The sequence below is a fragment of the Stegostoma tigrinum genome, chromosome 32 (assembly GCF_030684315.1).
Source record: "Stegostoma tigrinum isolate sSteTig4 chromosome 32, sSteTig4.hap1, whole genome shotgun sequence".
In the NCBI taxonomy this organism is placed as follows: domain Eukaryota; kingdom Metazoa; phylum Chordata; class Chondrichthyes; order Orectolobiformes; family Stegostomatidae; genus Stegostoma; species Stegostoma tigrinum.
This window is the reverse complement of record NC_081385.1, coordinates 11,417,580-11,444,958: the sequence shown is the minus strand read 5'-3', so window position 1 is coordinate 11,444,958 and position 27,379 is coordinate 11,417,580. Positions and strand designations below refer to the sequence as shown.

Sequence of the window (27,379 nt, the reverse complement as noted above, 5' to 3'; positions counted from 1 at the left end):
GATAAGTAACATCTAATAACACTGACCTAAGGTGCACTGTACAAAGCAAAGTTTGTCACACTGTAGTTTTATTCTGTGCTAGAATTTCTTAAGCTAACACCAGGAACCTTCCTTCCTACACGCCAGGTGACAACTTCACATGCATTACCCAGTCAGATGAGATTGAAAGTAAAGCTGTTCCCATTAGCTGGTGGTCTGAGAATTACAGGAATCCGATTTAGGTTTTTGTGCAGGGAGAATGTGAGGCTGAACATTTTTTACATACTGTGCGGTAATGACAGTGGTGTTTGTATGAGGTAATGGTTCTGAAAGTGTCAGTGGAAGATTGACACTGTACCGGATCTGATGTCGTCATTCTTGGGGCTTGAACTTTGATTTCCCAGTCCAGTGATAGGGACACGCCCATGCACCACAAGAATCTTTCCTCATTCCCCCCCCCCCCCCCCCAACCTCATTGTCTTAGTAACAATGTTTGTCTTACTCCTAGCACGTTTACCTCATTACTAACATGCGATAAACTACATCTTGTTAAGACAAGACCCCCCTCTTATTAAGACTCAATTGTGGTTGATTCTTTGCCACAATAAACAAAATAGATTCATCGACCTAATGAAGGGAAGGGGATTGGTGTCAACCTCGTTTTACCCACAAGAGCCACAGAGGTTAGAAGCAGAAAAGTGTGAGGTGATTCATTTTGGAAGGACACATTTGAAAGCAGAATATAGGGCTAACGGAAAGATTCTTGGCAGTGTGGAGGAGCAGTGTGATCTTGGGATTCACGTTCACAGTTCCCTGAAAGCTGCCACCCAGGTGGAGAGAATTGTTAAGAAGGCGTATGGTGTGTTAGCTTTCATTAAAAGAGGGATTGAGCTCAAGAGCCATGAAGTTATGCTCCAGCTATACAAAACCCTGGTTCGGCCACATCTGGAGTATTGTGTTCAATTCTAGTTGCCTCCTTACAGGAAAGATGCGGAAGTGTTGGAAAAGGTGCAGAAGAGATTTACCAGGATGTTGCCTGGTATGGAGGGAAGGTGTTACAAGGAAAAGTTGAGAGAACTAGGCTTTTCTCTTTAGAACGACGAAGGATGAGAGGTGACTTGATACAAGTGTACAAACTGATCAGACGTGTAGATAGAGGAGACGGCCAGAGACTTTTTCCCAGGGTGGACGTAGCTATTACGAAGGGGCATAGTTTTAAAGTGAGTGGAGGTAGGTATCGGGGAGACGTCAGAGGTAGGTTCTTTACTCATAGAATGGTCGGGGCGTGGATTGCATTGCCGGACAGGGTAGTAGAGTCTGCCTCATTCGGGGCATTTAAGTGGCTGTTAGATAGGCATATGGATGATAGTATAAGGTAGGGGTGGAGGTTAGATAGACCTTAGGATTTGGGCAAACGTTCAGCACAACATCGTGGGCCGAAGGGCCTGTACTGTGCTGTACTTTTCCATGTTCTATGTTCTAAATGGCCAATTATTTCAAAAGTTCCTGAGGTCATTACGTTTGTAGAACTCTGCGGGGGGAGGATGGACTGAGTAAACTGGAAAAAGGGACTGACTGGATTGTTGTCAGAGATATTGGGAACTGCAGATGCTGGAGAATCCAAGATAACAAACTGTGGAGCTTGATGAACACAGCAGGCCAAGCAGCATCTCAGGAGCACAAAAGCTGACGTTTCGGGCCTAGACCTCTGTGATGAAGGGCCCAGGCCCGAAACATCAGCTTTTGTGCTCCTGAGATGCTGCTTGGCCTGCTGTGTTCATCCAGCTCCACATTTGGCCTTATTACTGCCACTTGCTCACTGAAGTGCCGCAGGCTCTGCGAGTATATTGTTAAATAAGTCACAAGGGTTACTTTCTTTCTTAATAACACTGTACTTGTAATAGCAACTTTTACAAGTTAGGTTGAACCCAGTTGACAAAGCCCTTGCACATACACTTCCATTGAGCAGGAAGAGTTGGCAGAGAATCCCTTTGGAGTTAACACACTCCTGTCCCTTTGATCTCAATAAAAAGGACAAGATTGATCAATAGATCATCATACACCATTGAAACCAGTTACCACATTTGAGAGATGAACTGTAATAGGCCCAACCCTAGACAAAAGACACCTGCCATTCACCTCATCTACCTGTGCCATGATTTTATAAACCTGTAAGATCACCCTTCAACATCCTACATTCTAATGAAAAAAAGGTCCCAGCCGCTCCCTATAACTCAAACCCTCCAGGCCCGGCAATATCCTGGTAATTTTTTTCTGAACTCCCTCCAGCTTAGTAATATCCAGACTTGTTGAAGTGCCAACTTTTTAGGTGTGAGCTATTGAAGGCAGGCACAAGTCCCAAAAGAGAGAAGAACATGAAGTTAGAGCGCAATTCCTGTTTGTAGGCAAGCCAATACAAAATTTAAAAGTATATAATTGTCAAATTCAGTGGATCAAACAACTGCATTGAAAGTGAATGTCACACCTACCATGACAAAAATGCCAAATGGATGAGCGAAAAGGGAGCAAAGAGAAATTGCTTTTCCACAGCTGCTATCACGAATACTTTCAATCAGTGAAGTATTTTTGAGCAGAGGACATTGGAGCAGGATTAGGCCAGTTCGCCATTCAAGACAGCTGTACCATTCAGCAAGGTAATTGCTGCGTGGTCAGGATGAGCTCTGCTTTCTCCACCACTCAACCCTGAACTCCCTTAGTCACTGTTGAAATGTAAGAAATACAACAGCCAATTTGCACCTAGCAATCTGATAAATAGCAATATAACAACTAGATATTGCTTGCTTAATGTTTATTGACAGCCTCATTTCCCCCATGTTATCAGATTTCTGAATGAATCCCTCAGATTTCAAATTTAATGTTGATCTCACTTTGTGCACCTTCTCCGCAGCTGTAACATTGTATTCTTGACTCTGTTCCGTCACCCTAATGCAGTTTGCAAGGTGTGATCTGCCTGTACTGCATGCAAAATAAAGTACATGTGCCAATAATAAATAAAATCAATGTAAAAGTTGTTAAATTATTTAATTCTATGCATTCAATTATGTTACACATTAATTAGAATGTTAATTTGAACGTTCATGAAAAACAGCGACATTTCAGCTTGCATTCATTACGACAAATTCTCAAGAAATATCAAAATACAGGGCAAACTACATCCACACTGTCTGAGGGGAGAATGGTGACCGTTTGAAGTACAGTCAGTTCTGATATAACGTAATAGTTCTGTTTTCATGCAATCTCACCATCGAAGGAAATCATGCAATAACAGCGCCATTTAAAATAATGGGGATGGCATTGCTCATAGCCAATACAGGTAGGGAAAGTTTGCATTCTAGAAATATCATTCTATAATTCTTCAATTACATTAAAACCAATTTGCATTGAAGAAATATGTGTTCTGTCAGAACTGACTGTATGCCATGATTACTAGGTCACATACTTTTTTAAGTTGACCGAGGTATGAATATTGTCCAGGATTGATTACACTTATTGACACAAGTCTCTCTCTGATGCAGTGTTAATTAATCTGACCCTCTCTCTGTTTAATGCTCTAACTGTACAGGTGACCTCTGACTGGGATATGCAAGAGGGCACAGGCTGTACTGAAGGCCACACAGGAACCTCGGCTGCTGCCCCTCTCGCTGCGGGAATGATTGCTCTGATGCTTCAGGTTCGTCCATGTCTGACGTGGAGGGACGTTCAACATATCATTGTCTTCACATCTATACGGGTAAGAACATAGCAAAACTGAACAAGCGATCACCTTTTACACATGGTCCTTTGCTATGTCACCCATTAGTTCCATTCTGTTGTTTATCAAGACTTAGCCACTATTTGACTCAGTTAAATAAGTTTATCCTTTCTCATTCCTTTGCTTACCTAGCTTCTCTTTAAATAATTCAATACCACATATGTCAACTGCACGCCACATTCACATCACCCTCTAGACAAAGATGGTTCTCCTGAATGATTTATTAGTGTCTGTTGCATAATTTTGGCCCCTTGCTCTGTCGTCCTTGCAAATGAAAGTAGCAGCTTTCTATCAAACAATTCCATAACCTTAAAGACCTCCATCAGGCCACTCTTCAGTCTTCTCTTTGTTGTGTTGCTCATCTCTTAGATGCAAATTTCCCAATAGCACACCAGGATTGATGATTTTAGATTTAGATTTAGGCTTTATTGTCATGTGTAATCAAGTACAGGGATACAACAGTACAGTGAAATGTGTGCAATATTGCCATCCCAGCACCATCTCACATGCAAAGGTACCTAGGTACAAAAATTGAAAAGTAAGTACAGTTAAAAGTTAAGCACTACAGTCCTTTCTTAAGCCATGGGCCGGAAGGTGCATTCCCCACAAGGGAATGCTGTCCTCTGCACTACACCCGCGCTAGTTTACGTCCTGCTCAGGCTTGCTAGCTGCCATGTTGCCTCTAAATAATCTGACTTTTGACTAATGCACACTTGGAGCTTAGTATTGTCTGTCGCTGCTGCTTCTGATTGTCCAATATATCATGTCCTGTTGTGCTGGGTACTGATTGATAGTAGTTTAGCATACCCTTCTTTGGATGTGTACCTACATCTTAGCCATGAGTAATAGAGGCCTACTGTACAGAAATAGGCCCTTCAGCCCATTGAGTCTGTGCTGGTCAGAAACAAACATCTGTTCTAATCCCCCTTTCTAGCTCTTGCTCCACAGCCTTGTGTGCCTGGGCATCACCATTGCCCTTCTAAATATATCTTGAGAATTTCTGCCTCCCCCAGTCTTACAGGCATTGAGTTCCAAATCCTGACCACCCTCTGGATGAAAACATTTTTCCTCATATTTCCTCTAAACCTCCTGCCCCTCACTTTGAATTTTTGTTTCTGGTCATTCATTCCTCCACCAGCTGAAAAAGCCCCTTCCTGTCTGCCCTATCCATGCACCTCATAATTTTGTACTCCTCAGTCATGTCCTCCTTCAGTCTCCTTTGCTCCAATGTAAGCAACCCCAGATTATCCAATCTGTCTCAATAACTAAAGCTGTTCAGCCCAGGCAACATCCAGGTAAATGTCCTCTGCACCCTCTACAGTAATGTGGATTTCAGAACTGCGCACAATACTCTAGCTGTGGTCTAACCAGCATCTTACACATTTCCAGCATGACCTCCCTGCACAATAAGAGTTCAAGAGAGTCGAGGGCAGAGCTCGCTGTAGTGGCCATCAATGAGGGAAAAGTGGATAAATCACCCAGACCAGATGGATTACACCCCAGGGTACTGAAGGAGATAGTTGATTAGATAATGGAAGCATTCATGGTGATCTTTCAGGAATCACTGGAATCAGGGAGGAGCCCAGGGGACTGGAAAATGGCAAATGTAACATCTCTGTTAAAGAAGAGAAGGAGGCAGAAGGTGGGAAATTATCAGCTAGTTAGCCTTACCTCATGCATTAGTAAGATTTTAGCATCCTTTATTTGGGATATTATTGCCGAGTTCTTGGAAGTGCGTGGTAAAAAAGGACTGAGTCAGCACGGCTTGATCAAAGAGAAGTAAAGCCTGATAAATCTGCTAGAATTCTTTTGAGGAGGTAATGAGCAAGTTAGACGAAGGACAAGCAGTGGATGTGATGTATTTGGATTTCCAGAAAGCCTTTGACAAGGTGCTGCATGAGCCCACTAAATAAATTCAGAGTCCATAGGGGCAAAATCCTGGCATGAATGGAGGATTGGCTGACTGGCATTGGGCAGAGAGGGGGGTCTTTTTCAGGATGGCAGCCAGTGACTAGTAAAGATTCATAGAGGTCCATGTTGGAACCACAGCTATTCCTGTATTCGTTAATGATCTGAATGAAGGAACTATGGTCATTGTAGCTGAGTTTGCAGATTGCTCAAAGACAGGTGGTGGCCCAGGTTGTGTTGAGGAAGCAGTGAGCCTGTAAAAGAAGTGGGCAAAGAAGTGGCAGATAGAAGACAATGTGGGAAAGTGTGAGGTTATACACTTAGCTGAGGAGAATTGACTGAATTCTAAATGGGGAAATATTTCAGACATCTGAAGCACAAAAGGACCTAGTTCAGGATTCTCTCAAGGTTAACATGCAGGTTTAGTTGGCAGTTTTGGAGGTGAATGCAATGTTAGCATTCATTTCAAAAGAGGGCTAGAATACAAGAGCAGGGATGCACTGCTGAGGCTGCATAAGGCTCCGGTCAGATCGTATCTGGAATATTGTGAGCAGTTTGGGTCCTGTTTCTAAGGAAGGATATGCTGTACTTGGAGGGGGTCAGAAGATGTTTGCAAGAATGATCCCATTCATATGAGGAGTGGTTGAGGACTTTAGTTCTGTGCCCGCTAGATTTAAGAAATATGAGTGAGGATCTGATCGAAATTTACAGAATATTGATGCCAGGACGGAGTAGGTGTGGAGAAGATGTTTCTACTAATGGACGAGACTAAGATCCAAGGGCATAGTCTCAGAGATGAGCTGAGATAAGGGGGAATTTCTTCAACCAGATGATGATTAATCTGTGGAATTTACTGCCACAGAGGGCAGAGGAGGCCAAGTATTGAGTGCCTTTAAGGCAGAGGTATGTAGATTCTTGATAGGTAAGGGGAACGAGGGTGACAGGGAGAAGGCAGGAGAATGAGATTGAGAGACATATCAGCTGTGATCGAATAATGAAGCAGACTCCATGGACTGAATGGCCTGTTCTGCTCCTACATCTCGTGGTTTTATGGCTGAGCGCACTTATCACGTCTAACACATTAACACATCTTATCATAACACTGTTCTCTGGAGATAAGAGCCCCATCATCTTCAATCTTTGCTGACAGCTAGAAGCCCTCTTCTATTATCAGTTGACAGCTTTTTATTGTACCTTCTAATCATCCTGTAAGCTATATTCAGCTACCTCCATTTAAAAATAAAGTGCTGATGTAGGAACATCGGACTTAGGAGCTAGAGTAGGCCACTTGGCCAATAGGAAGGGTTTAAAGGGTTACAGGCCAAATGCTGACAAATGGGACGAGATTAATTTAGGATATTTGGTGGGTATGGACAAGTTGGAACAAAATGTCTCTTTCCACACTGTACATCTCTATGACTCTGTGCTCCCCCAATCAGTAAGGTGGTGCCTGAAGTGTTTGTGGGTTCCATTCCACTTGCTTGTCTGCTTTTCTGACCCCTTGACTCTCTTGACCACTGTTTTATTTCTCCACTCATTGAGACTTGGATGAAATCCTCATTAAAAAGAGCCTTGATCAAAAAGTGAATGGGCCTCTCAGATCAGAAGCTCATTCACTAGCCGGTATTGTGTTACTTTCTCTAAACTGGAACTGCAGTTGAAAACTCCAGGGCTCCTTGGTTGTCAACTATTGTTCACAGTTGGACTCTGAGTGACAAGGTTATGGGTTCACATCCCACTCCAGCAGGAACCAATTCACATTATAATGTAGATCATTTTTGAGGAACTGTGTGCGGTGTGTTTTACCATGTTTTCCATCATAAATTCCACAGTGCCTTTATACAGATATAAACAATGGCAGTCAGCCTGGATTTGTAATGGACAGACTGTTCTTCATCAACATAATAGATATTTCAAGAATTTAGAGAAATATAAAAGGCAATGGGATGTATGTTTTGAATAGAAAGGGATTTTTTTTAATAAGCATTTGATGAGAAGTCACAGCAAAAACTTGTTTGTTGATTTTTTTTTTTAATCTACCTCCATCAGTCCCCGTGCCCCATATTTGGATTTTACAGCACAGGAGCACAAGACTACCTTCCATCTTTTCTCCATGTTGAGCCCAGATTTTGTGGCTGATGATGGCTATCAGTCTTCATTCCCATTACTCATTTGACACTGAGAGCAATACCCAGAGTCCACATGTGCGCAGCTTCGTGTGGAACCCCAGGGGTTTGCATATCATTAGCTGACATGGTTGAGGAACCCCTTACCACCCACACCCTCATGTTCCCACCTCTACTAGGCTGAAATCAATGGGAAACCATTAACTGTTGAGTATTTCAACTCTTATGCTCTTGGCAATGCTGAAAAATCCTTTGAAAAACGTGACACGTTGTTAGATGAGCCTTAACTGGGTTTTTAACAATGCACGAAGTTCACAGGTACTGCTAAAACCTCACTAACTCAGGAAGATTAATATCTTTATTATTTGGTCAAGAGATATGGGCACCGCTGGTTAAGTCAGCGTTTTTTGTACATCCCTAATTGTCTAGAGAGAAGTTAAGAGTCAACCATATTGCTGTGGGTCTGGAGCCACATGTAGGCCAGAACAGGCCATGAGTGAAACAGATTCATTTTTATGTCAACCAACAGTGGTCACATGACTGTGATTAGGCTAGTTGTTTTTTATGAGCCATATTTGTTGAACAAAACATTTCTCTACTGCAATTAGAAATTCCACATACCTTTTTAAAAATATTTTAGAAATTGCTTTTAAAGTTTATTTTAAACTCCTGAGATATGGCACAATTAATTGTGCTCTTTGTAAATTTAAAACTTAAAAGTGAATAGTTTCAGCAATTTATGCTTGCGGGTTTGCTGTCTATGAGGATACTTCAGTGTGATTGGGTGCTTACCCTGCTTGATGACATCACTGCTTCTCTATTGTTGGACTTCCCGTTGATGTGTTGCCAGATTCAATGCGACATTGGGAAAGAGGAAGCCCACACTGTAGAGGTAACTGGGCATTTTTCAAGATCAGCAGCAAGTGCCATCACACACAATCCATCTTTTTTTGTCCCCCATTTTGCCCTTACTTTCCCTCCTTGCCTAGCTAGTTTCTAAACGTCGCCCAGGGTTTAATGTGCTCCAAATGAGTGATTCTAATTGTGCTCTGGTTCCTGCACATGCTTCAGGAGGTCCAAATAAACAACATTTATTGGAAATTACAAGTGTAAAGTCCAAAGTATACTTTACTTTTGGGGAAGTTGTGGCTAATATAATGTGAGGAAACACCGTTGCCTTGGGCTATGGTTACATAACTTCCCCTTTAGATTTTATCAACACAGAAAATAAAGTGGCATCACGATTGATTCAGTATGTGTCAGTTCAAGCATTTGAACTTACTTGTTTGACTGACCACGTCTGAGTTTTAGTACCATTCAGTAGAATAAAGAATTTATATTGTACGGTTCACTACCTCTGGAAGTGTTTTACAACCAATGAAGTATCATTCAGGTCTCTGATTTGCAAACGCTCATAGTTACAATGGTGATCCCATTCAGGGTGCAGTTTTAAAGATCTGACTTATAGACATTTCCTGTACTTACGAACGCCTGCTTTATACCGTCCTGCTTTTGTTCCAACTTGTGTACAAGTCATTTTGCAAATGATCTCAGGAACCTTGCTCACAATCCAGGAACAGCCCATAGTCACCGCTGTAATATCAGAAACTAAGCAGCTAGTTTAACTCATGGATGTTCACAGCACAGAAGGAGCATATCTAGTCAGCTCCAGTTAGAAATGATCTTACTACACTCATCCCATTTTCCAACTTGGATGTGGTGTGCTCACTCAAACGACAATGACTGAAGTAACACGGTGTGAGGCTGGATGAACACAGCAGGCCAAGCAGCATCAGAGGAGCTGGAAAGTTTGATGCTCCTTCAGAAAATGACTGAAGTGTTTGTTTTAATGACATTGCACCTGGAAAAAATATTGGCCAGAACCTCTCAGAGAGCCTCCTTGCTCTTCTGTTGAAACAGTGCGTTCAGTTTTTAATAAGTTCAACTGGGCAAGATGATGACCCCTCAGCTAAAGGAGGATGACAGCACTTTGACTAAGATAGGATTTGTACAGTTAATGGTAGGGCCTTGAACAGTGCTGGTACCTAAGGGTTCAGGTATATGATTCTTTGAAGTTTGCGTCACATTTGGACAGTGTGTTTAAAAATTGCTCAATCCTTTGAGTATAGGAGTTGGGAAATCATATTGAGGTTGTTCAGGACATTGGTGATGCCTGTTCTGGTCTACTGTGTCTAGTTCTGATCGCCACTTAGAGGAAGGATATTATTAAGCTGGAGAGGGTTCAGAAGAGATTTACCAGGATGTAGCCAGGTATGGAAAATTTGAGTTCTAAAGAAAGGTTCAATAGGCTGGGACATTTTTCACTGGAGTGTAGGTGATGTTGAGAGGTGACCGTTATAGGTGTTTTTAAAATAATAAGGGGTGCAGATGGAATTAATGGTGGTCACGAGGAGGTGTGAGGAGAGAGGGTTAAGGACATGAGGGGTATTTTACACAAGGTGGTTTGCATGTGGAATAAACTTCCTGAAGAAGTGGTGGATGCAGGTACAATTACAACATTTTAAAAAAGCATTTGGACAAGGACATGTATTGGAAAGGTTTGGAGGGATATGGGCCAGGAGCAGGCAGGTGGGACTGGTTATTTTGGGATTGTTTGGCATGGACAGGTTGGACCATGAATGACTCTCTAACTGCGTACCATGGTTAGGGCTAGAACGCACAAGTTCGGGTTCAGAGTTGAGCAGCCTATCCACTGAGCTGTGGCGAGCATCTTCTAATGGGATTTGATGTTGTAAAGGGGTGTGGGGAGAATAAGAACTACTGAGGGATAAATGGCTCTTAATTCACTCCTCACAATGTCGCTTTAATTCTGTCTTTTTTTCCCCTCTTAAGTTTGATGACCGCATCGCTAAGTGGGAAGTGAATGGTGCTGGATTCAGTCATAGTCACCAGCATGGTTTTGGGTTGCTTAACGCCTGGAGGATGGTTAATGCTGCCAAGGTACATAGTTATGCTGATATTATTTTGGTATTATGATCCCAGAAAATGGTGTTAATTAGGCTTGGAAAGTGGAAAGGTCGGCTGATGGAAGCATATGCTAAATTTAATGACGTTCTCATCGCCGGCCCTCTTGCCTTCGCACTGTCCTGTGCTCAGTACTGTTCAGGATCGGCTTCCTGACAACATAATCGATGCATAATTGCCAAAACAATAAAATAATGTTATTTTTAAAGGAAAATAACGTATCGCTTTTGCTATTGAACAGTTGGCCTGAATTGATGAAACACGGGAGTCTGAGAGAACAGCCTCAGTCAAAGTGTCTCCCAGATCACTTCATGTGTTCTGGATGGCATCGCTTATATTTATCTTCCTGACTGAGAACACCACAAGCTCCACAATGGGTCGAGCAAAGAGGCAGCTCCTGAATTCACTCAGGCGGGAATGGGAATAAAACTTTGTGCCGCTGTGACCAATCCGACCAAATTCAGCCATCTGCCCAGCTGAGTCAACCAGAAACTGCACCTCAACCCTGCCCCCACCCCCCACCTCATCGTCACTCGTTCCAAAAGGAACCACAGTATTGTAACGGTGCAGAAGGAGGCTGTTCAGTCTATCCTGTCTGTACTAGCTACTTCAAATGAGTATCATGACTTAGTGCCATTCTCCTGCCCTTTATGCATAACCCTGAATATTGTTTCTATTCAATAACCATCCCGTGATCGTTTTGAATGCTTCAATTGAACTTGACCCCACCCCACTTCCATATAGTACATTCTAGACCTTAAATACTCCATGTAGGAACAAGGTTTTTGCTCATATCCCTTTTTGTTTGCTTCTCCTGCAATTTACATTATAAGTGTGACGTTTCATTCTAGTTTTTTTTTGGTTATTGGAACAGTTTGCCCCTGCCTCCTCTGTCCAGCCCCTGTCAAATCTTCTCTAAGCCATCTCCTTTCCAACTTCTCCACTCTGTCTGCATAACTGAATCCTCGCATTCCCGACCCATTTTTGTAAAACTCTACTTCGCTCTTTCCAACATGTTTACGTCCTTCCTAAAATGTGGTGCCCAGCTGACCTAGTGATCTAACTATTGCCTAATAAAAGTTCCACATAACTGCCTCATTCCTGTACGCTCTGCTCCTATTACTAAAACCAAGGACTCTGTACGTTTTATTCACTGCTTGATTTACGTTTATATTTTATTGTCATCTATACAGGAGTGCAGCAGTACAGTGAAAAATGGTGGAAGCCATTCTCTGGTACCTTCCACTTTTACTGATTTATGCATAGAGCTGCAAGTCTGTTCCTGCACACCTCTTTAGAATGCTGCTTTTTATTTTGTATTGTCTCCATGTTCTTTGTAGCAAAATGCATTACCTCATTCTTTTCTGCCTTGAATTTCAGTCTGCCACCTACTTGCCTCCTCCACCAACATGGCATACCCTTTGAAGCTCTGCACTGTCCTTCTCACAGTTCCACTGCTGCCCGGTTACATATCGCCCACCAACTTCACAATTACCTCCTGAGAGTTGGAGTTGTTGGAGTAACATTTGTCTTTGCCTGTGTGTTGTATCACAGAGCTATGGATGGTGCTGGTGGTCACTCCAGTTTTTTTCCAACACGTGAATAATCAGGCATCTCTCCTCTTCTTACTACCTGCGGTGGTTTGAGTTGGAAGGATTTGCAGTTCAGTTGGCCATGTTATGAGCATACCTTCCCTGGACATCACGTCCTGAAGTAAGACTTGAACCTGGAGCAGGTGGTTCAGAAGCAGTGATGCTACTCACTGTGCCTCAAGACCTACTAGGCACGTGTCCTCGCCCATTATACTCTATCTTATCTTGGAAAGACATTTGTGTACTGTGTTGTCCCAGTAGGAACTGGAGTAGGCTATTCATCCCCGTTGAGACTGTTCCACCAATTGATTAGGTCTTGGTTGGCCTGTACCTCAATTCCATTTGCCCCTAATTGCTGCATCTTCTTCAACACCCTTAGCGAATGAAACACTATCAGTCGCGCAATTGGAATTCTCAGTTACTTGAACATCAGCAGCTTTTTGCGGGGAACAAAATTCCGCATTTCTACCACCCTCTGTGTGAAAAAGTATTTCTTAGTTTCAATCCTAAATGGTTTCCTTCTGATTTTAAGAGTCTGCTGCCATATTCTAAATATCTCTACCTTCCCTATTTAGATGCTTGAGCCCTTTTATCAATTTGGTATGTATCACCCTAATCCATTCTAACCCCAAAAGAATCAAAACCAAGGTCATGCACAGTGTTCTCATAATTTAAGTCCTTTATCCCATAATTTAATGCCCGTGTCTTGTTGCCCTTGAGAAGGTGGTGGTGAGCTCTGTTCTTGAACCGCTGCAGCCCGTGTGCTGCAAGTGGACCCACAATGCTCTTAAGGACGGAATTCCAGGATTTTGACCCAGTGACGGCAAAGGAACGGTGATTTATTTCCCAGCCAGGATAGTGAGTAGCTTGGAGGGGGATTTGCAGATGGTAGTGTTCCTATGTATCCACTGCTCTTGTCCTTCCAGATGGAAGTGGCCATGGGTTTGGAAGGTGCTAAGTAACAAGCCATGAAGAATTTCTGCAGGTCATCTTGTAGAGAGCACGCACTGCTGTCAATGCTTGACCAATATTTATGTCAGCTTGCGTTAGTTCTGGAAACCAACCCATTCTCCCTTGAGCAACTGATAACGGAAAGCAAGTCATAACTTCTAACATTAGATAATCCCCTGTTATATGGAAAGCACCCTCGATGTCATATTACGTAGAATTATGTTGAATTACATCCACGGTCTAGATCAAAGTCTGACAGCAAAACTAGAACCATGAGACACAATTCACCAAACAAAATACAGGAAACAACAAGGAATGGAAGCAAGTGAAAAGAAATTGGAAAGATCAGAAGGATAATTTGTTGATCTATATTGTTGGTAGAATTTGGCTGGAAAGCATTTATTTCCTTGAGAAGTTCGGGAATAGTTGAGCAATTGCAGGAGGTTGAGGAGTGGCCTTATGGAGGTTTATAAAATACTGAGTGGTAATGATAAGGTGAATGGCAGGTGTCTTTTCCCCAGGGTGGGGGATTTCAAGACCAGGGGACATATTTTTAAGGAGAAAGATTTATAAAGGACTGGAGGACCAACGTTTTTTACAGAGTGGTTCATGTACAAGATGCACTTCCAGAGAAAGTGATGGATGCAGATGCAGTTACACGGCTCAAAAGACATTTGGATAAGAAAAGTTTGGAGGGATGTGGGCCACACGAGTTTAGTTTGGGACTATGGTTGGCACTGACTGGGCAGACCAAAGGGTCTTTCTCCTTGCTGTATGACTAACCAAGGCATTTAATAGGATTTTAAAAATCAAGTAGTAACGTGGGACTGGCAGCCTGAATAGCTACGTGCTTGAAATTACTGAAACATTTCGAGTTTTATAGCAATTCAAGAGCTTTAATGGTCACCAATTTTTTTGTGGAGCCTTATCACAAATCTCCATATTTAGTTTCACACCTTGCTCAGATGTAATGCTGTGATGGCAACACAGGACACCCCAATCCTCCACCCAGTGCTACGTTCACAATGTTCACATTCCCTGCTGTGAATGAAAAGGATTGCCTTGTGTCATCGTCTTAACGCGATCCAAGTTTACTTGCAGTAGCCATGCTTTTAGAGATTTGTCAGTGGTTCCATGGACTGGGATGTGGTTTGATGCCTGCAGGCTCAATTCTGATTTATCGCTGCTGTATGTGACAGGAAGCTCAACATGTAGTGGAAACAAAAGTGAACCTCAGGGGTGCAAAAACTTTCTTAAAGAGCTGGCCGGTTTGGACTTGTTCCAGGTTTGGACTTGTTCACCTCTGGGATGGTAGGGGAAGGACTGGAAATGAAATTGAACTACAGGCCATTGGTAGCTACTTAGACAAAGTACTGTCTATGTTTTTATTTCACACTGTTAGCATTTTTACTGAATCTGTGAAATTTGTTCCGGACTTCCATTGATGTAAGTTCTGGTATGTGCTTTTGAACAAGGTTTTGTATTTTTATTTTCTCCTTTAGTCTATGTTATTGTGACTGTGTGAAATTTTGCATTCTTTGTTTGTCCTGATGATTGCAAGATGAAAAGTTTCAGCAAAATGTTTGAGCAAAGTTCAAGTTATTGCTCAGACAAGCGAATTGTACAGGACTATAATAGACTGTGAACTTAGGTGGAGCTGGGTGAATATGTGAAACCTCTGTGTGTCTATCTTCCAATCCAGATCTGGGAATCCGTGCCGTTCCTCAGCTCTTATACCAGTCCCCTTGAGAAAGAGGCCAAGCTCATCCCCTTACATCCCCACAAGCTGGAAATTACCTGGAATGGTAAGTAGGGATCTCTTTGGTTAATGGGTAGAAACATAAAAAGTAGGAGCAGGATTAGGCCATTCATCCCTTTTGAGCCTCCTCCTCCATTCAGTATGATCGTGGCTGATCTTTCAGCTCGATTGCCTGTCGTCCCCCCCGCAATATCCTTTGATCCCTTTAGCTCCAAGGGCTGTATCCGAAAGTTTTGGCTTCAACTACTTTCTGTATAGGCGCATTCCACAGGTTCGCCACTCTGGGTAAAGGAATTTCTCCTCATCTCTGTCCAAAATGGTTAACCCATATCCTGAGATTTGTAAGCCTTGGCTCTGGACTCGCTGATCATCGGGGACATGCATCTTGCATCTACCCTGTCTCGTGCAACTAGTACAGAAAGGTGTTGCGCAGCATGACCCCAGTTAAAGCCCCTTACACTCTCGATCTCTGAAACCTGTCTTGCGTCTTTGTGACTTTGTCAGTATTCAGCTGGCCTCCAGCATTTACTTCTTAAACTCCACATTTGTTCAAACGCTGATGCCTTTTCCTTTTGAATACTTGATCTTGCGTGCCTGTGACTGTTAACATAGTGATGTGTGTGATGCGTACATATATACACCAGTACTTTTGTCTTGGCAGATGCCAGCTGCCTGTATTTCACTTCCATTTGCAGACCACCCCTGACTTTGCACCCTTCAGAGATGAGTAGCTCCAAAGCCTGATCAGATTTTTCTTTGCTGGCTGCTTAAATAATGTTTGGTACCTCCTGAGGCCATAAGTTCACTGTCATTTGCTGTACATTGTTGAGATTCCCACCACATCCATTAGCAACAGATCAGAAGCTACGTTTGCTTCCATCCCAGCACTACCCCAAATGTCAGCTCCTGACCAGCAAATCGTTGCACAATCTGCTTTACCTTATCTATGCAGTCTCTTCCAACCTCCAACTGCTTCGACATCCATCGGCCCTCTGACTTTAATATATTCAGGAGAGGTGATGGTCTGGTGGTGGTATCACTGGACTGTTAATCCAGAGACCCAGATAATGTTCTTGGGACCTGGGTTTGAATCCCACCATGGCAGATGGTGGAATTTGAATTCAATAAAATATCTGGAATTAAGAATCTAATGATAACCGTGAATCCATTGTTGATTGTCAGAAAAATCCATCTGGTTCACCAATGTCCTTTGGGGAGAGAAACTGCCATCCTTCCCTGATCGGGCCTACACGTGACTCCGGACCCACAGCAATGTGGTTGATTCAAACTGCCCTTCTGAGGAATTAGGGATGGGCAATAAAAGCTGCCAAGCCAGCGATGCCCTCATCCCTTTAAAGAATAAAGGATTCCCTCTCCCTTTGCCTGACCAATAGTGGCTTCAACAGTTACTCTCCAGCACTCCTCATGAGCTCATTGGTCCCTATTACTCTCTCAATATTTAAAACCAGCAATTAAGACTTTCACTGGAGCTTTCATCATTTCTTCCCAGCTAACTTAGTGTCTGTTTTCATTACGCTGGCTTCTGAGATATCTTGCAATGGGTTTTATACAACATTTTGTGTTCCTTTTTTTGAGAATTAAAATATATTTTTCACATAATTCGCACGCACTGCCTCGCTTGTCAGTCTCAGCATTTCATACGTCAGACTTAGCCTTCTGCTCAGCACCTCTGTATTTTAAAGCCCAGAGTGCTAACCGTTACACCATGGAACCGACTGCGCTGCTCTCGCTCAGAGCACACAATGGCATGTCCTGTATTCAAACAAGCAGGTAACCTGCTACAATCCTGTAGATGAAAGCTGCAGACTGGCTGCAGTGCCCTAAGAAGGTAACACGTCCCTGGCTCATGGGGACAGCAAAAGCAGACAAATTCTCACCTTCAGCTCAGGTAAACCAATAGGCAGGTGCACTGCTACTCTGCTGACACTCCAGTGTCCTGAGGACATGCAGAGACATTAACTCAATGCTCCCATGTGCTGTCAGGTGAATGTGAAAAATCCCATGACAGAATTCAGAGAAGAACACCCTCAGTGCCCTACGTGTTATTTATCCATCTCTCTACAATGCTTTAGAAAAGCTTACCTTCCTGACCTCTCTGCAAGTCAGCTGTCACGTTTCCAACAATAGGAACTGCACTTCAAAGGAACCTCATTGGCTTTAAAGCATTTTGGAATGTCTTGAGCTCATGCAAGGCATTACAGGAATGGACGTTCTATTCTTCATTACTTTATTTTAAGATATGCCATCAATTTTAATCAAATCTGGTTCAACATTTGATTTTTGTGCTTTATTTATTTATGGATAGGATTTTTATTTATTCATTCGCATGATGAGGGCATTGCTGGCTAGGCAACATGTATTGATCAACCCTAATTGCCCATTGGGCAGTTAAGAGTCAACCTCATCGCTGTGGGTCTGGAGTCACGTTGTAGGCCAGACCAGGTGAGGACAGCAGATTCCCTTCCCTAAAGGTCGGTAGTGAACTAGATGGGATTTTCATAGAATCCCTACAGTGTGGAAACAAGCCCTTTTGGCCCAACAAGTCCACACCAAACCTCAGAGCATCCCACCCAGACCCATCCCGCTATAACACACCTCCCTGAACACTGCAGGCAATTTAGCATGGCCAAACCACCTAACCTGCACATCTTTGGACTGTGGGTGGAAACCGGAGCACCCGGAGGAAACCCACGCAGATGTTGGGAGAATGTGCAAACTCCGCACAGACTGTCGCCCGAGGCTGGAATCAAACCGGGTCCCTGATGATGAGAGGCTGCAGTGCTGACCACTGAGCCGCCCTCATTTAGGACAATAGACAATTGTTACATGGTCTCCATTAGACGAGCATTTAATTCTAGGTATTTATTGAATTCACATCCCACCATCTGCTATAGTGAGATTTAAAGTTATCTCCCCAGAACATTAGCAAGGGTCTTTGATGACTAGTCCAGTGACAAGCCAATCACTAGAGCTGTATAATTCACTTCAACAATCTTGCTGTTTTCTTTTCCCTTCAAAAATCAACACCACTGAGATCAGCTGACTGATCAGCTGTTTCTGAAGTGAGAAACAGGGACAGAATACCAGCCAGAAATATTCCGCAGGTCCATTCCCTCGTATTTTGCCTCACCAACCCCTCTTACAGGCTGAAGGAAGCCACTGTGGAAACTCATTGGCAGAAGGACTGAATTTCTCAATTTTTAACTAATCTGCTTTGGTAAGTTGTCCTCTGTTAACGTCACCTGATGTCTGCAAAACACTTTGAACAAATCCATCCTTCAGCAGCCTGCATTCTTTGGCTAACTATTGTTGAGTAATTTCTACAGATGATAGATTGTTTTCAGGCATGATTCATGGATGTTCGTCCATCATTCAGTCATCACTGGAAGCAGCCATAAGCCTTTTTGTAAAGATTTCTAAAGAATGTTTGAAAGTGGTGTGTGTTTTGAGTTTATTCTGCATTCCTGATATTCTCTCTGTCTGATTTTTAAAAATATTTTCAAATGCCCAGATTTTTGAGCCAAGCGAATGTCTTTACAAAGTGGATTTAACAAATAGAAAAGATGACAGCTCTATTTCAGTCAGCAGAATTTTCTTTATGTTCATTCGCAGAATATATGTGTTGCTGGCTCGGCCAGCATTTGTTTGCCTGTCTCTATTTACCCTCGAAGGTGGTATTGAGCTGCTGCCTTGAGCCACTGCGTCGACCTGCTAAAGGTATAACCAGGGTTGATAGGAAAAGGGTGCCAGAATGTTGACCCAGCAACACTGAAAGAACAATGTAGGGGAGGTGATGGCCTCGTAGATAATTGCTGGACTGTTAATCCAGGGACCCAGGTAACTTTCTGGGGGATCCAGCTCTTAAAGGTAGTGGAATCAAGGGTTATGGAGATAAGGCAGGAACAGGATACTGATTGTGGATGATCAGTCATGATCATAATGAATGGTGGTGCTGGCTCGAAGGGCCAAATGGCCTACTCCAGCACCTATTGTCTATTGTCTATTATCAGTTGCCAGTGTTCTTTCTAGCTGGCAGTGGTCATGGTTTGGACAATGGTTCTCTCTCCCAGCCGCGCTGCCTCGCCCTGGATTATTGGCAACATCTGATATGTGCTGTCTCACTTCCGGAACTCACTCGCCCTCTGGCACTTTTAATCACCACCCTCTACCTGCTTGGAGTCCTACAAGGGCCATGCAGTGTTAAACCAGCCAAAGTGAACAGCATACAGCAGAGCATACGTTGTATTTTTGAAAATCTATATGAGGATTTATTTTGGGGCCCAGGAGAAGCAGGAGTGAACATTGCCTCTGCTGGCCTCAGTTAGGAGGTCATTTTTATGTACTGGCATTAATTGAAGCCTGGGATTAAAATTGACTTTACTTCCTGGTTAACATTCAAATGAGCCTGGTGTCCCCACACTCCTCCATTTTCCCTCCTGCTGTATTCTCGCCAACTTATTGTAACGCTCCTTCTCCCACATGCACTCACATGTTCAGCACTCTATCCTTTTGCATGTTTACACTGTCACTCTCTCTGATAAGCTCCTGTTCGTCTCTTCCTCATTTGCCCGCCATCTCTCTCCCTGTCTTGAATTGCCCATGCTTCATCTCTCTGTCTCTCCATCTCACACTCTCTCGTGCGCTCTGTCTCTCTCTCTCTCCCTGGCGCTCTGTCTCTCAGTCTCCCCTCCCTCCCTCGCTCTCTCTGTCGCGCTCTGTCCGTCTCTCCCCTTCCTTTTTGTCTCCCTCCCCTCTCCCCGTGTGTGTGTGTGTCTCTGTCTCTCTCTGTCTCTCTCTGTCTCTCTCTGTCTCTCTCTGTCTCTCTCTGTCCCCTCCCCCTCTCGCGCTCTCTCTCTCTCTCGCGCTCTCTCTCTCTCTCTCGCGCTCTCTCTCTCTCTCGCGCTCTCTCTCTCTCTCGCGCTCGCTCTCTCTCTCGCGCTCTCTCTCTCTCTCTCGCGCTCTCTCTCTCTCTCGCGCGCTCTCTCTCTCTCTCTCGCGCGCTCTCTCTCTCTCGCGCGCTCTCTCTTTCTCTGTCTTTCTCTCTCGCGCGCTCTCTCTTTCTCTGTCTTTCTCTCTTTCTCTCTCGCGCTCTCTCTTTCTCTGTCTTTCTCTCTTTCTCTCTCTCTCTCGCTCTTTCTGTCTCTGTGTCTCTCTTTCCTTTCTGTCTCTCTTTCCTTTCTGTCTCTCTTTCCTTTCTGTCTCTCTTTCCTTTCTGTCTCTCTTTCCTTTCTTTCTCTCTTTCCTTTCTTTCTCTCTTTCCTTCCTTTCTTTCTTCCTTTCTTTCTTCCTTTCTTTCTTCCTTTCTTTCTCTCTCTTCCTTTCTTTCTTTCTTTCTTTCTTTCTTTCTTTCTTGCGCTCTCTCTCGCGCTCTCTCTCTCTCTTTCTCTCTCTCGCGCTCTCGCTCTCTCTCGCGCTCTCTCGCGCTCTCTCGCTCTCTCTCGCTCTCTCTCGCTCTCTCTCGCTCTCTCTCGCTCTCTCGCGCTCTCTCGCGCTCTCTCGCGCTCTCTCGCGCTCTCTCTCGCGCTCTCTCTCGCGCTCTCTCTCGCGCTCTCTCTCGCGCTCTCTCTCGCGCTCTCTCTCGCGCTCTCTCGCGCGCTCTCTCGCGCGCTCTCTCGCGCTCTCTGTTTCTTTCTTTCTCGCACTCTTTTCTTTCTTTCTTTCTTTCTTTCACTCTCTCTCTTTCTTTCTTTCGCTCTCTCTTTCTTTCTTTCGCTCTCTCTCTCTTTCTTTCTTTCTCTCTTTCTTTCTTTCTCTCTTTCTTTCTTTCCTTCTGTCTTTCTTTCTTTCTTTCTTTCTTTCACTCTCTCTTTCTTTCTTTCACTCTCTCTTTCTTTCTTTCACTCTCTTTCTTTCTTTTGCTCTCTCTCTTTCTTTCTTTTGCTCTCTCTCTTTCTTTCTTTTGCTCTCTCTCTTTCTTTCTTTCGCTCTCTCTTTCTTTCTTTCGCTCTCTCTTTCTTTCTTTCTCGCTTTCTTTCTTTCTTTCTCGCTTTCTTTCTTTCTTTCTTTCTTTCTCGCTCTCTTTCTCTCTTTCTCTCTTTCTTTCTTTCTTCCTTTCGCTCTCTCTTTCTTTCTTTCGCTCTCTCTCTTTCTTTCTTTCACTCTCTCTCTCTTTCTTTCTCGCTCTTTCTTTCTTTCTTTCTCGCTCTCTTTCTTTCTTTCGCTCTCTCTTTCTTTCTTTCGCTCTCTTTCTTTCCTTCTTTCTTTCTTGCTCTCTCTCGCTCTCTCTCTCGCTCTCTCTCTCTCTTCCTTTCTCGCTCTCTTTCTTTCTTTCTTTCTTTCGCTCTCTCTTTCTTTCTCGCTCTCTTTCTTTCTCGCTCTCTTTCTTTCTCGCTCTCTTTCTTTCTCGCTCTCTTTCTTTCTCGCTTTCTTTCTTTCTTTCACTCTCTCTCTTTCTTTCTTTCGCTCTCTCTCTTTCTTTCTTTCGCTCTCTTTCTCTCTTTCTTTCTTTCTTTCTTCCTTTCGCTCTCTCTCTTTCTTTCTTTCACTCTCTTTCTTTCTCGCTCTCTTTCTTTCTTTCGCTCTCTCTCTTTCTTTCTTTCGCTTTCTTTCTTTCTTTCCTTCTTTCTTTCCTTCTTTCTTTCCTTCTTTCTTTCTCGCTCTCTCTCGCTCTCTCTCTCGCTCTCTCTCTCTTCCTTTCTCGCTTTCTTTCTTTCTTTCTTTCCTTCTTTCTTTCCTTCTTTCTTTCCTTCTTTCTTTCTCGCTCTCTCTCGCTCTCTCTCTCGCTCTCTCTCTCGCTCTCTCTCTCTTCCTTTCTCGCTTTCTTTCTTTCTTTCTTTCTTTCTTTCTTTCTTTCTTTCTTTCTTTCTTTCTTTCTTTCTTTCTTTCTTTCGCTCGCTCTCTTTCTTTCTCGCTCTCTTTCTTTCTCGCTCTCTTTCTTTCTCGCTCTCTTTCTTTCTCGCTCTCTTTCTTTCTCGCTCTCTCTCTTTCTCGCTCTCTCTCTTTCTTTCTCTCTTTCTTTCTTTCTTTCTTTCTTTCTTTCGCTCTCTCTTCCTTTCTTTCTTTCTTTCTTTCTTTCTTTCTTGCTCTCTCTCGCTCTCTCTCTCTCTCTTCCTCTCTTCCTTTCTCGCTCTCCTTTCTTTCTTTCTTTCTTTCTTTCTTTCTTTCGCTCTCTCTCTCTTTCTTTCTTTCTTTCTTTCTTTCTTTCTTTCTTTCTTTCTTTCTTTCTTTCTTTCTTTCTTTCTTTCTTTCTCTCTCTCTTTCTTTCTTTCGCTCTCTCTCCTTTCTTTCTCGCTTTCTTTCTTTCTTTCTTTCTTTCTCGCTTTCTTTCTTTCTTTCTTTCTTTCTCTCTCTCTCTCTTTCTTTCTTTCTTTCTTTCGCTCTCTCTCTTTCGCTCTCGCTTTCTTTCTTTCGCTCTCGCTTTCTTTCTTTCGCTCTCGCTTTCTTTCTTTCGCTCTCGCTTTCTTTCTTTCGCGCTCTCGCTTTCTTTCTTTCGCTTTCTTTCTTTCGCTCTCTCTCTTTCTTTCTTTCTTTCGCTCTCTTTCTTTCTTTCGCTCTCTTTCTTTCTTTCTTTCTTTCTTTCTGTCTCGCTTTCTTTCTTTCTTTCTTTCTCGCTTTCTTTCTTTCGCTCTCTCTCTTTCTTTCTTTCACTCTCTCTCTTTCTTTCTTTCACTCTCTCTCTTTCTTTCTTTCGCTCTCTTTCTCTCTTTCTTTCTTTCTTTCTTCCTTTCGCTCTCTCTCTTTCTTTCTTTCGCTCTCTCTCTTTCTTTCTCGCTCTCTTTCTTTCTTTCTTTCTTTCTCTCTCTTTCTTTCTTTCGCTCTCTCTCTTTCCTTCTTTCGCTCTCTCTTTCTTTCTTTCTTTCTTTCTTTCTTTCTTTCTCGCTTTCTTTCTTTCTTGCTCGCTTTCTTTCTTTCTTTCTTTCTTTCTTTCTTTCTCGCTCTCTTTCTCTCTTTCTCTCTTTCTTTCTTTCTTTCTCGCTTTCTTTCTTTCTTTCTTTCTTTCTCGCTCTCTTTCTCTCTTTCTCTCTTTCTTTCTTTCTTTCTTTCTTCCATTCGCTCTCTCTCTTTCTTTCTTTCGCTCTCTCTCTTTCTTTCTTTCGCTCTCTCTCTTTCTTTTTCGCTCTCTCTCTTTCTTTTTCGCTCTCTCTCTTTCTTTTTCGCTCTCTCTCTTTCTTTCTCGCTCTCTTTCTTTCTTTCTTTCTCGCTCTCTTTCTTTCTTTCGCTCTCTCTCTTTCTTTCTTTCGCTCTCTTTCTTTCTTTCTCGCTCTCTTTCTCTCTTTCTTTCTCGCTCTCTTTCTTTCTTTCTTTCTCGCTCTCTTTCTTTCTTTCGCTCTCTCTTTCTTTCTTTCGCTCTCTCTTTCTTTCTTTCGCTCTCTCTTTCTTTCTTTCGCTCTCTTTCTTTCCTTCTTTCTTTCTTTCTTTCTTTCTTTCTTTCTTTCGCTCTCTCTCTCGCTCTCTCTCTCGCTCTCTCTCTCGCTCTCTCTCTCGCTCTCTCTCTCGCTCTCTCTCTCGCTCTCTCTCTTCCTTTCTTTCTTCCTTTCTTTCTTTCTTTCTTTCTTTCGCTCTCTCTCTTTCTTTCGCTCTCTCTCTTTCTTTCGCTCTCTCTCTTTCTTTCGCTCTCTCTCTTTCTTTCTCTCTTTCTTTCTCGCTCTCTTTCTTTCTCGCTCTCTTTCTTTCTCGCTCTCTTTCTTTCTCGCTCTCTTTCTTTCTCGCTCTCTTTCTTTCTTTCTTTCTTTCTTTCTTTCTTTCGCTCTCTCTCTTTCTCTCACTCTCTTTCTTTCTCGCTCTCTTTCTTTCTCGCTCTTTCTTTCTCGCTCTTTCTTTCTCGCTCTCTTTCTTTCTCGCTCTCTTTCTTTCTCGCTCTCTTTCTTTCTCGCTCTCTTTCTTTCGCTCTTTCTTTCGCTCTTTCTTTCGCTCTTTCTTTCGCTCTTTCTTTCTCTCTTTCTTTCTCTCTTTCTTTCTTTCTTTCTTTCTTTCGCTCTCTCTTTCTTTCTTTCGCTCTCTCTTTCTTTCTTTCGCTCTCTCTTTCTTTCTTTCGCTCTCGCTTTCTTTCTTTCGCTCTCGCTTTCTTTCTTTCGCTCTCGCTTTCTTTCTTTCTTTCTTTCTTTCTTTCTCTCTCTCTCTCTTTCTTTCTTTCTTTCTTTCTTTCGCTCTCGCTTTCTTTCTTTCGCTCTCGCTTTCTTTCTTTCGCTCTCTCGCTTTCTTTCTTTCGCGCTCTCGCTTTCTTTCTTTCGCTCTCGCTTTCTTTCTTTCGCTCTCGCTTTCTTTCTTTCGCTCTCGCTTTCTTTCTTTCGCTCTCTTTCTTTCTTTCTTTCTTTCTTTCTTTCTCTCTCTCTCTCTTTCTTTCTTTCTTTCGCTCTCGCTTTCTTTCTTTCGCTCTCTCTTTCTTTCTTTCGCTCTCTCTTTCTTTCTTTCGCTCTCGCTTTCTTTCTTTCGCTCTCGCTTTCTTTCTTTCGCTCTCGCTTTCTTTCTTTCTTTCTTTCTTTCTTTCTCTCTCTCTCTTTCTTTCTTTCTTTCTTTCGCTCTCGCTTTCTTTCTTTCGCTCTCGCTTTCTTTCTTTCGCTCTCTCGCTTTCTTTCTTTCGCGCTCTCGCTTTCTTTCTTTCACTCTCGCTTTCTTTCTTTCGCTCTCGCTTTCTTTCTTTCGCTCTCGCTTTCTTTCTTTCGCTCTCTTTCTTTCTTTCTTTCTTTCGCTCTCGCTTTCTTTCTTTCGCTCTCGCTTTCTTTCTTTCGCTCTCGCTTTCTTTCTTTCGCTCTCGCTTTCTTTCTTTCTTTCTTTCTTTCTCTCTCTCTCTCTTTCTTTCTTTCTTTCTTTCGCTCTCGCTTTCTTTCTTTCGCTCTCGCTTTCTTTCTTTCGCTCTCGCTTTCTTTCTTTCGCTCTCTCGCTTTCTTTCTTTCGCGCTCTCGCTTTCTTTCTTTCGCGCTCTCGCTTTCTTTCTTTCGCTCTCGCTTTCTTTCTTTCGCTCTCGCTTTCTTTCTTTCGCTCTCGCTTTCTTTCTTTCGCTCTCTTTCTTTCTTTCTCGCTCTCTTTCTTTCCTTCTTTCTTTCCTTCTTTCTTTCCTTCTTTCTTTCCTTCTTTCTTTCCTTCTTTCTTTCCTTCTTTCTTTCTTCTTTCTTTCTTTCTTTCTTTCTTTCTTTCTTTCTTTCTTTCTTTCTTTCTTTCTTTCTTTCTCTCTCTCTCTCGCTCTCTCTCTCTTCCTTTCCCGCTCTCTTTCCCGCTCTCTCTCTTTCTTTCTTTCTTTCTTTCTTTCTTTCTTTCTCGCTTTCTTTCTTTCGCTCCCTCTCTTTCTTTCTTTCGCTCTCTCTCTTTCTTTCTTTCACTCTCTCTCTTTCTTTCTCGCTCTCTTTCTTTCCTTCTTTCTTTCCTTCTTTCTTTCCTTCTTTCTTTCCTTCTTTCTTTCCTTCTTTCTTTCCTTCTTTCTTTCCTTCTTTCTTTCTTTCTTTCTTTCTTTCTTTCTTGCTCTCTCTCTCTCTCGCTCTCTCTCTCTTCCTTTCCCGCTCTCTTTCTTTCTTTCTTTCTTTCTTTCTTTCTTTCTTTCTTTCTTTCTTTCTTTCTTTCTTTCTTTCTTTCTTTCTCGCTTTCTTTCTTTCGCTCCCTCTCTTTCTTTCTTTCGCTCTCTTTCTCTCTTTCTTTCTTTCTTTCTTCCTTTCGCTCTCTCTCTTTCTTTCTTTCACTCTCTCTCTTTCTTTCTCGCTCTCTTTCTTTCCTTCTTTCTTTCCTTCTTTCTTTCCTTCTTTCTTTCCTTCTTTCTTTCCTTCTTTCTTTCCTTCTTTCTTTCCTTCTTTCTTTCTTTCTTTCTTTCTTTCTTTCTTGCTCTCTCTCTCTCGCTCTCTCTCTCTTCCTTTCCCCCTCTCTTTCTTTCTTTCTTTCTTTCTTTCTTTCTTTCTTTCTTTCTTTCTTTCTTTCTTTCTTTCTTTCTTTCTTTCTTTCTTTCTCGCTTTCTTTCTTTCTCGCTTTCTTTCTTTCTTTCTCGCTTTCTTTCTTTCGCTCTCTCTCTTTCTTTCTTTCGCTCTCTCTCTTTCTTTCTTTCGCTCTCTTTCTCTCTTTCTTTCTTTCTTTCTTCCTTTCGCTCTCTCTCTTTCTTTCTTTCACTCTCTCTCTTTCTTTCTCGCTCTCTTTCTTTCTTTCTTTCTTTCGTTCTTTCTTTCTTTCTTGCTCTCTCTCTCGCTCTCTCTCTCTTCCTTTCTCGCTCTCTTTCTTTCTCGCTCTTTCTTTCTCGCTCTTTCTTTCTCGCTCTTTCTTTCTCGCTCTTTCTTTCTCGCTCTTTCTTTCTCGCTCTTTCTTTCTCGCTCTCTTTCTTTCTCTCTTTCTTTCTTTCTCGCTCTCTCTCTTTCTTTCTCGCTCTCTCTCTTTCTTTCTCGCTCTCTCTCTTTCTTTCTTTCGCTCTCTTTCTTTCTTTCTTTCTTTTCTTTCTTTCTTTCTCTCGCTCTCTCTCTTTCTCGCTCTCTCTCTTTCTCGCTCTCTCTCTTTCTCGCTCTCTCTCTTTCTCGCTCTCTCTCTTTCTCGCTCTCTCTCTTTCTCGCTCTCTCTCTTTCTCGCTCTCTTTCTTTCTTTCTTTCTTTCTTTCTTTCTTTCTTTCTCGCTCTCTCTCTTTCTTTCTCGCTCTCTCTCTTTCTTTCTTTCGCTCTCTCTCTTTCTTTCTTTCGCTCTCTCTCTTTCTTTCTTTCGCTCTCTCTCTTTCTTTCTTTCTTTCTTTCTTTCTTTCTTTCTTTCTTTCTTTCTTTCTTTCTTTCTTGCTCTCTCTCGCTCTCTCTCTTCCTTTCTCGCTCTCCTTTCTTTCTTTCTTTCTTTCTTTCTTTCTTTCTTTCTTTCTTTCTTTCTTTCGCTCTCTCTCTTTCTTTCTCGCTCTCTCTTCTTTCTTTCTCGCTTTCTTTCTTTCTCGCTTTCTTTCTTTCTCGCTTTCTTTCTTTCTTGCTTTCTTTCTTTCTTGCTTTCTTTCGCTCTCTTTCTTTCTTTCGCTCTCTTTCTTTCTTTCGCTCTCTTTCTTTCTTTCGCTCTTTCTTTCGCTCTCTCTTTCTTTCTTTCGCTCTCTCTTTCTTTCTTTCGCTCTCTCTCTTTCTTTCTTTCGCTCTCTCTCTTTCTTTCTTTCGCTCTCTTTCTCTCTTTCTCTCTTTCTTTCCTTCTTTCTTTCTTTCTTTCTTTCTCTCGCTCGCTCTCTCTCTATCTTCCTTTCTCGCTCTCTTTCTTTCTTTCTTTCTTTCGCTCTCGCTCTTTCTTTCTCGCGCTCTTTCTTTCTCGCGCTCTTTCTTTCTCGCGCTCTTTCTTTCTCGCGCTCTTTCTTTCTCGCGCTCTTTCTTTCTCGCGCTCTTTCTTTCGCTCTCGCTCTTTCTTTCTCGCGCTCTTTCTTTCT

General features: G+C 42.6%; 1 protein-coding gene across 2 annotated transcripts in view; it reads left to right on the top strand.

The window, feature by feature from the left end:
• The window catches only part of pcsk7 (proprotein convertase subtilisin/kexin type 7), a 214,694-nt gene that overhangs the window by 133,622 nt on the left and 53,693 nt on the right, over positions 1 to 27,379 (top strand). For both annotated transcript variants that reach the window (XM_048562113.2, XM_048562114.2), the window contains exons 9-11: positions 3,563 to 3,730; positions 10,639 to 10,746; positions 15,016 to 15,118. In XM_048562113.2, the coding sequence (XP_048418070.2) occupies positions 3,563 to 3,730; positions 10,639 to 10,746; positions 15,016 to 15,118 (379 nt within the window). The remainder of the gene's footprint in view (positions 1 to 3,562; positions 3,731 to 10,638; positions 10,747 to 15,015; positions 15,119 to 27,379) is intronic.